The following is a 12,405-nucleotide window of genomic DNA, read 5'->3' on the forward strand; positions in this document are numbered from 1 at the left end:
TATCTGTTAGATGAAATGACAAAAATACCCCTCAATTTAGTCTGCAAAATTCACCTCGAAATTGATGTGAAGGTTTTACCATTCACTCCCCTTAGGTTTTAGAAACTAACATTTCATCTTATCTAAAGTTTTTAAACTTTAAAAACTAGCATTTTCACCCCCAAACCTAGGGTTTCCATATTTTTCAAAATACAGCCACCCCCCATAACTTTCAAAACTAGCAGCTTCACCCCCATTATTCAACTTCATCTCCTGATATTGTCTCCGACATTGTCACCGACCTCCTCCATCTCTTGGTGCGACGACGGTGGTGCGATGAAGAGATCTTCATCTCCTCGTTGCACGGTGTGACGAAGAGGTCTCTCTTCATCGCTCCACCCAGACGACGAAGAACGACTCTTCATCGTCCTTCATTGCTCGTTGCGTCGTCCAGACGCTACGACGAAGTGTTGTCCATCGTCTGTTCTTTCAGATCTGGACGACGCTTCGTTGTTCAGATCTAGACGACGAAAGGTCGTCCAGATCTGGGTGACGAAGGGTCACCCTTCGTCATCCTTTGTAGTCGGAGATAGAAGATCTGTCGATTGCATCGGTCGTCGGTGGTGGCCGGAGAAGGAAGCAAACTCTAGGGGTGAAATCTAAACTTTTCAAACTTTGAAGATGGGTTAGTTATTAGTTTTTAAAACTTGGAGGGGGAAAATGGTAAAATTTTAAAGTTTTAAGGTTTTAAATAGTAAATGACAATTTTACCCCTATCTCTAACTAAAAAATTGGACAATAATTTGATCACGGATAAGAAAAATGGATTTTCATCTGTCATAGGTGACATTTTGAAAACGTATCAAAAGTTGGGTGGGAAATAATCTTTCTCCCTTTTTTAAAATTAATAAACTAGCCAAACTCTCTCTCTCTCTCTCTCTCTCTCTCTCTCTCTCTCTCTCTCTCTCTCTCTATATATATATATATATATATATATATATATATATGGGGGCGGACCTGGGCCCTTTGAGGGTAGGCCCAGGCCCACCCTCAACTTAAAAACTCTTGAAAAAGGGCCTACCCTAAAATTGGATAGAATGAATATGTTACTTAAGCCCAAATAGCTTTGAACTAAAAACATTTAAAGTTATTTTATTAGGCCTACCCTCGAATAGGCCTGAAACTTATATTAGGGTTTTCTGACGCTGTCACCCAAACCCCATATTTGTATAAAAACTCAAATTTCATTTCAGTTAAAATTAAAAAAGCTAATTTGAAATCGGATTTCTTCTTCCAAATTTTCAACTTGATTTCAAGAACCACACTTCATGATTTTGTTTCAAAAAAAAAAAAGGTTTTAGTCTTTCCAAATTTGATGTTACACTAAAAAACTGATATTTAAATATTTAAATAGACTATTCTAATTTGATTTTTTACGCCGGTGCACTGTAAAATATGTGAATTTTTACTCTAGACAATAAAATATTGATTTAACGATTTCAATTTAAAGTTATAGAAACTGGAAGATCAACTACTTGTTTGGTAATTTTAATCAATATTTTTGTAAATCTTTTATGTTTTTTACTTGTATTAGAACTAATATAAAACTTTAAATTTGTGTGAAATATTTTTAAAAGGTTATAACTGATATAAGTATTTTTTATTATATTAGATTTAAATTGATTGTTAAATCCTTATGGTTCTTTTTTTCTTCACATTTCTTCTACATTATTTTCTTTACCTAGGGATTGGTGTTTTTTATTTTTTAAACAAAAGATTGGTTTGAATTCATAGAGATAGAGTTGGATTCAAATCAAGCTAGTTTGATTTCAAAAGTTGGCTCAATTCGGTTGAGTTTAGTTTAAATTCATTTAATTTGAATTTAAACAAAAAGATTTGACTTATTTTTAAATTAAGTCAAATATGAGATAAGACGTGTTAGACTCAATTTAATTTGAGTTCGAATTGAATTCATAGCCAAATCAGTAATTCAAATTTGTTGTTTGGTTCTATTCAAATTTATAGTTTAAATAGATGATTCGAATTCATGGCTCGGTTTAGCTAAAATTGATGGTTTACCTATTATTTAGGTAAAAAAATATTGTTTTGTCAATAAGTTACAAATTTAAATAATTAATTTGAACCATAAATTCACACTACACTCAAGCAACCATTAATATTGATTCGATAAACTTAAATAAACTTAGACCAAATTATCTTTTATTCAAATCAATTTTGAGTCAAAGGGTATTCGTGTGTGTGTGTGTGTGTATATATATATATATATATATATATATATATACACACCCTTACATGAAGACCCCACCTCAACAAAAAACCTTAGGCCATTATATATATAATAAAACTATGTGTATATTATATTTAATTAAAGAGCAATGTTATGTGTATTCATTTTTGGTACATAATTTATATACACAATGATGTGTCATCATGTAATTAGGTGATTTTAAAACATGTGTCATCATATGATAAAGAAACATCCAATCACATGATAACACTTCATCTGTGTATATAAATTGTATATCAAAAATGGATATACATAATTTTATTGTTAATTAAATATTATATTATTATAATAGTACATTATGTTATTACCGCTAAAACTAGTAAAGAATTTCCCTCTATAGTATTTCCCGCCTTGTATTGTATATAAGATTATTTTGTTCAATTAGAATAAATTGAGTTTATATCAAAAATTAATTATTTTAACCAAATTTTAGATTACTTGTATAATGTTAATCACAATTTTTTATCATTATACAATTATAATCAAATTAATGCAAAATTCTAAAAATACACGTATATATACGAAGCCTTTCACAACCCCTCTTTTCATTTCATCGGTGCGTAATGCTTACCTTAAAAATATTTCTCTCCTCCTGACTTCAATGACTTTTGCTCTGATCTTTCAATCTTTTTCAGTTGTATTTATCTCAAAAATGGTTTCACAGATAAGTAATTGTTTTGTCTTTTTAACTTATTTGTTTGATTAAGATTTCGTTAGGGTTAGAAATTTCTGGCTAGATTAAGGTTTTTTCCGATTTGAAAATAGTTATTAATTTGTTTGTTTTGTTTGTGATTTAACCTTGTTTACCCATTTTTGTCATTGCTTATTTTGCTCATGAATATTACATTTTAGTTTATCAAAATCTGACCGATAAATACAAGATTTCCGGTGGATAGGCGTTGCGCCTAGAGGGGGCAAATGGCTATTTGGTGGGCACATGCATATTAGGGGGTTTTGTGATACATTTCATAACAGGTTATTTCAAAGTCACATGTTTTGACATTTAAATTATTGAAAAATTCAATTTTTTCAAAAATCAGCATCCAGAGATTAAAAAAAGAATTCTATAACCCATGTCGTGAGGCAGGGCCTAAGTTGATACAGGGTTCCAAACTTTAAGCACTCCTTGGAACATCTCCAGAGTAAGTTCCCTGTCTGCTTGCCTGAAAAAATTATTGATTTCATCTCTAACATCGTATATCTTGCCAAAGTCGAACAAATACATCAAGCATCCTTTCTTCAACTTGTTCAACTGGTATAGCCAGGCTTCCTGCAGCCTCTCGAGGACATTCGCTGTGTTGATGTCTTCCATGAGACTATCCTCACAGGCATCTTTTAACTCAGCAATGTCATATTTGTTCGCTGCCCCCAGCAGTGACAGCCTGTGCTTCCAGAAATCCTCTTGTTTTATGGTTCCATACAAGTAACTGAGAAGGGCCATACAAGATTCTGCCGACATGTCTTCTATGTTGATTATGGAGGATTCTTTTTCCTTCAGATTATGATGGAACATGCTCTGGAAAACAGGAGAACTCGCAGCCAGAACTGCCTTGTGGGCTCTCAGAGTGCCATCAGCAGCATGGATGGCAACATCTGTGTGGATGCCTTCATCAAGCATGCGCGAGAGGCATCGAAGAGTGCTTTGGGATGAGACCGATTGCATCAATCCATCACAGGGCCATATAGAACTGGGCTCCCCACCCTATGTTTCGACATGAAAAAAATTAATTAACAGAATCTTACCCATGTTCAAAAGCATGACTGAGTAACATATAATAGTGTGAAAGGCTTTACTTGTTACAGATTCATGATCCAATCTAACCAGAAAAATAATTACTAATATGCATATATATACACTGTCATCACCACTGCTAAACTGATTTTACGGCAACTCACATTAAGAGGACACACTTTCAGGTCCAGAAACTCAACATCGATAATGAAGCGACCCTGGAACGTAGAATCAACAGGCCAGACAAAGTCTTCACAACTCTGAAGCAATCTCTCATGAACTGCAGCATAAAGCCAAAATAGCATCTACTATCAACAGCCAAGTCTGCAAATATCAAATTAACTTGCCATATATCATATTAAAAACTCTTCTCAAATTTGAATTTGTTCAACTGTGCTAATGAATTACAAACAAACCACACACATCCACACCTTCATCCAGATTAAAAAATTGGAAACAATTCACAAAACATGAAGATGAAATGTATGTGATATTATTACAAAATCAGATAAGGAAATTATCCCTATTATCCTCTCCAATATCTTTCAACCATCCCCCAAAAAAAGATATAATCAAAGGATCATCACTCCAAAAACTCCTCTACACATCAAAGTAGATGAACAAATACTATAAAAATACAAACCCGGAGAGATGTATGGTTTGCGGTTAGCGCCAGCAATAGAGACTCGAAGAATGAAACTAGCAATAGGAGGTTGTTCTTTTGCCAAACGGGATGGTTCTGGAAATAGTCGTACATACAGATAACGATTTTTCTCTACGGATAAATACCTAATTAAATCCAAAATTCAATAAATCAAAAAACAAGAAGCCAAAATCTTGTACATATTATGTTACTGTGGTGAACAACTTACCAGTTCCAAATGCCGACCTTGAAAGCTTCGGATTTTTTGTAAGAGCAAGTTCCAAAATTTTCGATTTTCCATTGTGCTAATCTCGAGATTGTCTCCACTCGAGAATCCCCCATCTGTTAGAATTGTTCTCTGAGTTGCTCTTCTTGTATATCTGCAAGTTCTCAGAGTTCTCAAGTGTGGGAGGAGAGGGAGAGGAAGGAGGAGAACGTGGCATTAAAGTTGTTTGACGTAGTATTGAAGTTAATGTGCTCTAATTTGTAAGAGTAATGAAATTGGGTTGAATTCAGGATGAATATTATTGACAATTGCATAATTTATAGTATTAGAAAGTGATTAAGAAAAAAAATCTAATTCTACTAAACAGTGAAAATAATATACACCATGGAAAACCCTGAAGACCAGAAATCACTAGACAATGGCAAACCAGAATGGGGGACAAATCAGAGTGCCCGAGGAAGGGTGTAAAGACCTGGGAGGCGCTGTTGTAGAAGCAGAAGGCAATGCTTGACTTCCAGGTGGACCAGTAGACCTTACTGGAGGCATATTTGGCGGGAGTGTGAATAGAAAACATCCTGAGGGAGGTGCTCCCGGTCTAGAAGGCACTGGTGGTGGTGGGCCTAGCCTGGTCATTGGCTGGGACACACTAGGCAACCCTGGAGAAGGTGTTGACTGGGAAAAAGGAGGTGGCTGGCCAATTGGGGGAGGCCTTGGACCATGATTGAGCATCGAAGAAACCTGATTTAGGCTCACACTACTCAAATTATGGGCCAATGTATTCGGAATGTACATTGCACAGAGTTTCAATACGTGTCCTTTTTAAGTGTTTTCTTTTTTAATTAAATCATTAGTCATATTAAGTATATATACGATTTTATTTAATATTTTAGGAATTAATTAAAAAAATATTATCAAAATATATATATATATATATATATATATATATATATATATATATATATATATATATAAAATTTACTCTAATAAAAAAAGAGATTTAACCACAACTAATCATATTTGAAATGTATGTATTGACAACTTGCTCGTCTATCCGCCGACTCCGATGTTTTTCAATTAAAATTCATCCAATTTCTCTTTCAAATTTTACTTAAAATGAATTCTAGAGTTAGTAAAAAGTGATTTAATTGTTTATTTTACCGTTTATAAGTTTTTGCATTTTGCTTTCAATTTTCGGAATTTTGCTAATTTTGCTTACAAATATCAATTTTTAGTGGATGAAAGACAAGTTTAGATAGTTTAACGTGTGATTTGTGATTTGAAATTGAATATTTGACCAAGAAAAGCAAGATTTTTAGTCAAAGGCATTGCGCCTAGAGAGGGCAAATGACAATTGGCAGGCACATGGCTACGAGGACTTTTGTGATACATTTCATAATAGGGTATATTAACATTTTACCTTTTTTTTCTTTTTTGGTAGGGTTGTTAATCTTTTTAAGACAAACGTTTTTAATATAAGTATTATTATGTATACTTATTTTAAATATATAAATAAATATATATTTATATGTATCATTATATGATTGAGTGTTATTTTATTTTTAATTTAAAATCATTTAATTATATAATAATACATATATATATTTATTTGTGTATTTAAAATAAATATATATAGTTTTATTGTTTTATCTCTATATTTGTTTTGAAATTTAAATTAATAAAAAAATTGAATTTGTTTCAAATATCAAAGTCGTAAAAAGAAAAATTTCATTCCCATGTTATGAGCTTTGCGGCAGGGTTAAGAGGTACCATTTGACACACCATTTTAGGATACAATTAACCATTAGAGGGCATAAAATTTTTATTAGGAACATTTGTTAAAAGCTAATCAACAATCCGAATAAGCGATTTTATGATTCTTACTTTAAAGTATACTCTGACGATAGGATTGAACCGTTGAGGTTTAGTTATCAAAGTGACATACAATCATGCAAGTCTCCCTTAAAGGCAAACCAAATTGCAAACATACTTTTCGGGATGCCGTCAAAGATCGTCATTCCGATTAGGTGCAAACAATACTAAGTTGACTATGAATTACTTTTTCGTGTTGAACAATAAATTGACAACTTTTAATCATCACCCAATGGGCCATGTCCACGTGGAACTTGATAGATTCTATAAGATGACCCATACATAAATAAAGGGAGGATTTTAATATGAGCCATCACTCTAATCGACCAAAAACAATATTTTGGCAGCTCATTTCAGAAATTGACATTCGCAACCTAAAACATATTAAGGAACTCTAATTCTTCAGCCTCAGATCTATCCTCACTGCAAGTACTAAACAAAAGAGCAAACTATTCATCCATATTCCATACCACATAATTGTCAAGTCCAGAACAAAGGTTTAGATCATTGACAACACTAAAATCTCACAGCTAATAGCTATAAACTCATTACATATCTATAAAGACGATTTCACAAAGGCTGAAACCAAATCCGAAACAGAAAACCTATGTGGCAGATTATACAGGTTTCCAAACCGTAAGCACTTCTTGGAACATCTCCAGTGTCAGTTCCCGGTCTGCTTGCCTGAAAAAATTATTGATTTCATCTCTAACATCGTATATCTTGCCAAAGTCGAACAAATACATCAAACATCCTTTCTTCAACTTGTTCAACTGGTATAGCCAGGCTTCCTGCAGCCTCTCGAGGACATTCACTGTGTTGATATCTTCCATAAGACTATCCTCACAAGCATCTTTTAAGTCAGCAATGTCATATTTGTCAGCTGCCCCCAGCAGTGACAGCCTGTGCTTCCAGAAATCCCCTTGTTTTATGGTTCCATACAAGTAACTGAGAAGGGCCATACAAGATTCTACCGACATGTCTTCTATTTTAATTATGGAGGATTCCTTTTCCTTAAGATTATGATGGAACATACTCTGGAAAACAGGAGAACTCGCAGCCAGAACTGCCTTGTGAGCTCTTAAAGTGCCATCAGCAGCGTGAATGGTAACATCTGCGTGGATGGCTTCCTCAAGCATGCGTGAGAGGCATCGAAGAGTGCTTTGGGATGAGACCGATTGCATCAATCCATCACAGGGCCATATAGAAATGGGCACCCCGCCCTGTGTTTCGACATGAAAACAATTAATTAACATAAGTCTTATCCATGATCAAAAGCATGACTATGTACATTACTTGTTATAGATTCATGATCCATTTTATACCAGAAAAATAATTATTAATATACATATATATACACTGTCATCACCACTGCTAAACCGATTTTGGGGCAACTCACATTCAGTGGACACACTTTCAGGTCCAGAAACTCAACATCAATAATGAAGCGACCCTGAAAGGTAGTATCAACAGGCCAGACAAAGTCTTCACAACTCCGAAGCAATCTCTCATGAACTGCAGCATAAAACCAAAATAGCATCAACTATCAACAGCCAAATCTGCAAATATCAAATTAACTTGCCATATCATATTAAAAACTCTTTTCAAATTTGAACTTGTTCAACTGCGCTAATGAATCACAAGCAAACCACACACACCCACACCCTCATCAAGATTGAAAAAAAAGGGAAACAATTTCAGGCAAAGAAATTAATGTAAACATTCTCAAAACATAAAGATGAAAGGTACGTGATCTTATCACAAAATCAGATAAGGAAATTATCCCTATTATCCTCTCCAATATCTTTTAACCATCCATTTCGGAAAGAAAACAAAAAATCAAATGATCAGGACTCCCAAAAATTCCTCTACACATACAGAACAAATACTATAAACAAACAAACCTGGAGAGATGTATGGTTTGCGGTTAGAGCCAGCAATAGAGACTCGAAGAACGAAACTAGCAATAGGAGGTTGTTCTTTTGCCAGACGGGATGGTTCTGGAAATAATCGTACATACAGATAACGATTTTTCTCTATGGATAAATACCTAATCAAACCCATAATTCAATAAATCAAACAAACCCAGAAGTCAAAAAACAAGAAGCCAAAATCTTTCACAAATTATGTTACTGTGGTGATCAACTAACCAGTTCCAGATGCCGACCTTGAAAGCTTCGGATTTTTTGTAAGAAGAGCAAGGTCCAAAATTTTCTATTTTCCATTGTGCTAATCTCGAGATTGTCTCCACTCGCGAATCCCCCATTTGTTTGTATTGTTTTCTGAGCTGCTCTAGTTCTCAAGCGTGGGAGGAGAAGAAGAGGAAGGAGGATAACTTGGCGTTGAAGTTGTTTGACGCAGTATTGAAGTAGAAGTGCTTTAATTGGACCTGTGCTGCACAGCCAAGCCTACCAAAGAGTTTCCTCCAATATTTCACACTTTGTGTAAAAAATTATTTTATTCAACAAGAGTAAATTGAATTTAAATTTCCCATTCAAGGATATAAATTTTTAAATTATAGTTATTTGCCTAAAATTTAACTTTGTTAACCATATAAGTTGTGACAAAATATCATAAAAGCATAAAAGCATCAAATTATCCTTAATTAATTAATTAATTAATATTTATAAAATTATCACATTATGTTTAATTGTGATTGCCTTTAATCTTACCGAACGGTCAATATTATAATCAAGATGCAATCTCGATAGTCTTATCAGTAATCGAAATTGCAATCAAGGTGCACTCTAACAAGATTGCATATCTTTGAATGTGATTCTATCAAAATTGTAACTTACCTAATTAAGTTTTAGATAAATTAAAAATTTAATAGACAAAAACTTTAATTTTTTTTAACCAAGATCTCACATATATTGATTAGATATGTAAATTCAGATTTTACAGATATGATAAAAATTCTAACTTAAATTTTTTCATAAAAATTTAATATTTTATTAATTTTGTTAATTTTTACATTTCAAAAGTTTTAATTTCTCTGACCTTTAAAAGGAAAAAAAACAATTTTACCTTTTCAGCAATAATATTGAGACAGAAAGTAGAAACCGCGGTGTAAATAATCCAGATTTTCTCAGTATAAACATATGTTAAATAAAAAATTAGAGGTCAATTTTCCATAAAAAAAAATGTCTATTATTTATTATGATTCAGAATTTTAACATAATTTCTTTTATCAATAAAATATACAAACAGAGTTAAGAAGAAAGGTTGAAAAATATTAGAAAATACGATCTTACGTAAAGTCATCGAGCCAATTCTGGTAGTTGGAAAGGAATATTCATGAATCATGCCGTAGATTCGAACTGACCTCCTATTTTACAATTGGCTTGGGTACCTTTCAGACTCAAGATGTTACTGTATTTTTGCCACAAAAGTAGGACCGACATTTTTTAAATAATGTTATTTCACGTCACTTTGATCATGAACCAAGATTTTGTTCTTATTTTCATATGCCAGAAGCTATGGGGCGGTTACCAAGAACGCAGCACCCACCAACCCCCTCGAATGGTAAAACAGTAAATGGTTGAACTCAAATATTTCGAGCCCGAGCTAAAAATAATTGAAATTTGATTCGAATTTATCAAAATAAAATTAAATATAATTTAAATTTGATTTAAATAAAAATAAATTAATTTAAATTTATAACTTAAAATTATATTTTAAATTTATAATTAATTGATAAAATAATATTATTTTTTCAATAATTAATAAAATTTTAATCGAATCAAGAGTTAAGTTCAAATTGATTGAATCATCCATTTAGTTTATAAGTAAACCCAAACCGAATTTTCTCAAACTTAATTTAAAAAATGAATTGACCCTTTTAGCTCGAATTTAATCTAAATAATTTCAAACCAAATTGTATCAAGCTAAGTCAGCTTTTTATACTAATTCAGTTCAGTTTGAATTCAACCTAATTAGAATAACTATTTTTCAACTTTTTTTAAATGGCAAGTTCCTACCCTAAACTTTAATAACAACATTTTTCTTACATTTTGTTAGGTTTTCTTAATAGAAAAATATTATATATACATATTTTTGGCACACAAAATAAGTATACATATGATATGTCATTATGTGATTAGATGTTATTTTATATTTGATTCAAAATCATCTAATTATATAGTAATATATTATCTATATATTTATTTTGTATACTTAAAACATGTATATATAATTTTATTATTCTTAATAAATTATATTAAAATTTTAAAAACATTTTTTCTCACATTTTATCAAGCTTTGTTAATAAATTCGATTCAATTTTAGGATAAAAACATGAAAAATAAAATAATACATTTAGTTGTTAACTTTTGAAATTTAAATATTAAAGCGATGAATTTAATTACTTTTACACCCTTACGATAATATTAAAATACCAAAAAAATTGTAGATTTATTAAATGAATGTCAATTACATGATGCATGAAGTGAGATTCTCTTTTATGTCTTTTCATTTTTATCATCTCTCTCACACACTATAATTATTATTATTCTGTCAACACCGTTATCACTCACACATTACCATCAATACCACCACACCCCACCATCACCGCTAGGGCTAAGAATTGAGTGGAATCGAAATTGTTACAAACACTCCAATTATAATTTCTATCCTAAATCAATTGTAATTGTGTTGGTTTTGATTCCAAAGTTTGTGGGATCTTAATTGTGTAGGTTGATTTTGGTTCTAACCCTTTAAATAACCCAAATTGATTTGAAATCTAATTTAGTGACTCGATTGCACATCTACCTCACTTGCATCTCCTCCTTCAGCCATTTTAATTACACCACCACTTATAATTCTTGCATCTCCACTACGACGAACCACTCCAATTGTTACTCCTTTCATGGTGTCATCACTTCCACCACCATCCTTCACCCAACACCTCCATTCTCTATTCTTGCATCTCCTTCACCTCTATCAAGTCCTTTGGGTAACAAATTACCTTTGGACACCTATTAATCACCACCAACCATTCAGTCATTGCCTCCTTCTGACTCTCTCTCATCTCTTCCTTTATCTCACCAAGTTTTTTTTAATTTTTTTAATATATATTTTTTATTTTCTTTTTACAAACTAATTTGATTTTTATTTTTTTGATAATATAAGAATATTTTTATTTTATATAAAAAAGTGTATCTCACAATATAATATAATACATAATATATGATATAAAAATAAAGTTTTTAAGACACAATATAATTAATAATTTTACTACGATGGTTAGTAGTGTAAGGTTAAGAGAGACGACACCTCTGATTACTTTCTGTAGTTCAAGAATTATGGGTGAACAATTTCAGGTATCCAAAAATAGACCCAATGAGATTGATTTGGTTTCTAAATCTTAAGAACTAGCCCATATTGATTTAGGTTCTTGTTTTAGTTCTCACTTTTCTAATAAAATACCTAAACTCGCTCACCTTTAACCACTGTTACTGACGCCTACCATCTACCCACACTACAAGTGTAGTCACCATCTGCCATCACGTGAATTTGTTCTCAAATTAATGTAAAAACAAAATATAAATCCTTATGTTTATTTTTTTTAACGAAAAATTTTATCCAAATTAGATTATTGATTTAAAATATTTATAAAAAATATTATCTTAATAGATTATCAAAATATT

At 32.0% G+C, this 12,405-nt stretch overlaps 2 protein-coding genes across 2 annotated transcripts; both read right to left on the reverse strand.

The window, feature by feature from the left end:
- Window positions 1-3,271: 3,271 nt before the first annotated feature.
- Window positions 3,272-5,499, reverse strand: LOC123229239 (BTB/POZ domain-containing protein At1g21780-like). The gene is made up of 4 exons (XM_044654902.1): window positions 4,892-5,499; window positions 4,663-4,808; window positions 4,184-4,299; window positions 3,272-3,989 (listed from the first exon to the last, which is right to left on the reverse strand). Exons 1-4 carry the CDS (start codon window positions 5,002-5,004, stop codon window positions 3,378-3,380), a joined length of 987 nt encoding a protein of 328 aa, XP_044510837.1. The 5' UTR covers window positions 5,005-5,499; the 3' UTR covers window positions 3,272-3,377.
- Window positions 5,500-7,190: 1,691 nt separating this feature from the next.
- On the reverse strand, window positions 7,191-9,140 carry LOC123229240 (BTB/POZ domain-containing protein At1g21780-like). The gene is made up of 4 exons (XM_044654903.1): window positions 8,908-9,140; window positions 8,662-8,807; window positions 8,157-8,272; window positions 7,191-7,980 (listed from the first exon to the last, which is right to left on the reverse strand). Exons 1-4 carry the CDS (start codon window positions 9,021-9,023, stop codon window positions 7,375-7,377), a joined length of 984 nt encoding a protein of 327 aa, XP_044510838.1. The 5' UTR covers window positions 9,024-9,140; the 3' UTR covers window positions 7,191-7,374.
- Window positions 9,141-12,405: the final 3,265 nt, after the last annotated feature.

The sequence above is a fragment of the Mangifera indica genome, chromosome 11 (genome assembly GCF_011075055.1).
Source record: "Mangifera indica cultivar Alphonso chromosome 11, CATAS_Mindica_2.1, whole genome shotgun sequence".
Classification (NCBI taxonomy): Eukaryota; Viridiplantae; Streptophyta; class Magnoliopsida; order Sapindales; family Anacardiaceae; genus Mangifera; species Mangifera indica.

Bases quoted from the DNA above. Each gene is read 5' to 3' on its own strand.
- LOC123229239 (XM_044654902.1), bottom strand. From the start codon at position 5,004: ATGGGGGATTCTCGAGTGGAGACAATCTCGAGATTAGCACAATGGAAA. The intron at 4,809-4,891 runs GTAAGTTGTTCA...GGATTTAATTAG, and splicing joins AAGGTCGGCATTTGGAACTG to GTATTTATCCGTAGAGAAAA. The intron at 3,990-4,183 runs GTGAGTTGCCGT...GTCGAAACATAG, and splicing joins TGAAAGTGTGTCCTCTTAAT to GGTGGGGAGCCCAGTTCTAT.
- LOC123229240 (XM_044654903.1), bottom strand. From the start codon at position 9,023: ATGGGGGATTCGCGAGTGGAGACAATCTCGAGATTAGCACAATGGAAA. The intron at 8,273-8,661 runs GTTTGTTTGTTT...TTTATGCTGCAG, and splicing joins CAAACCATACATCTCTCCAG to TTCATGAGAGATTGCTTCGG. The intron at 7,981-8,156 runs GTGAGTTGCCCC...GTCGAAACACAG, and splicing joins TGAAAGTGTGTCCACTGAAT to GGCGGGGTGCCCATTTCTAT.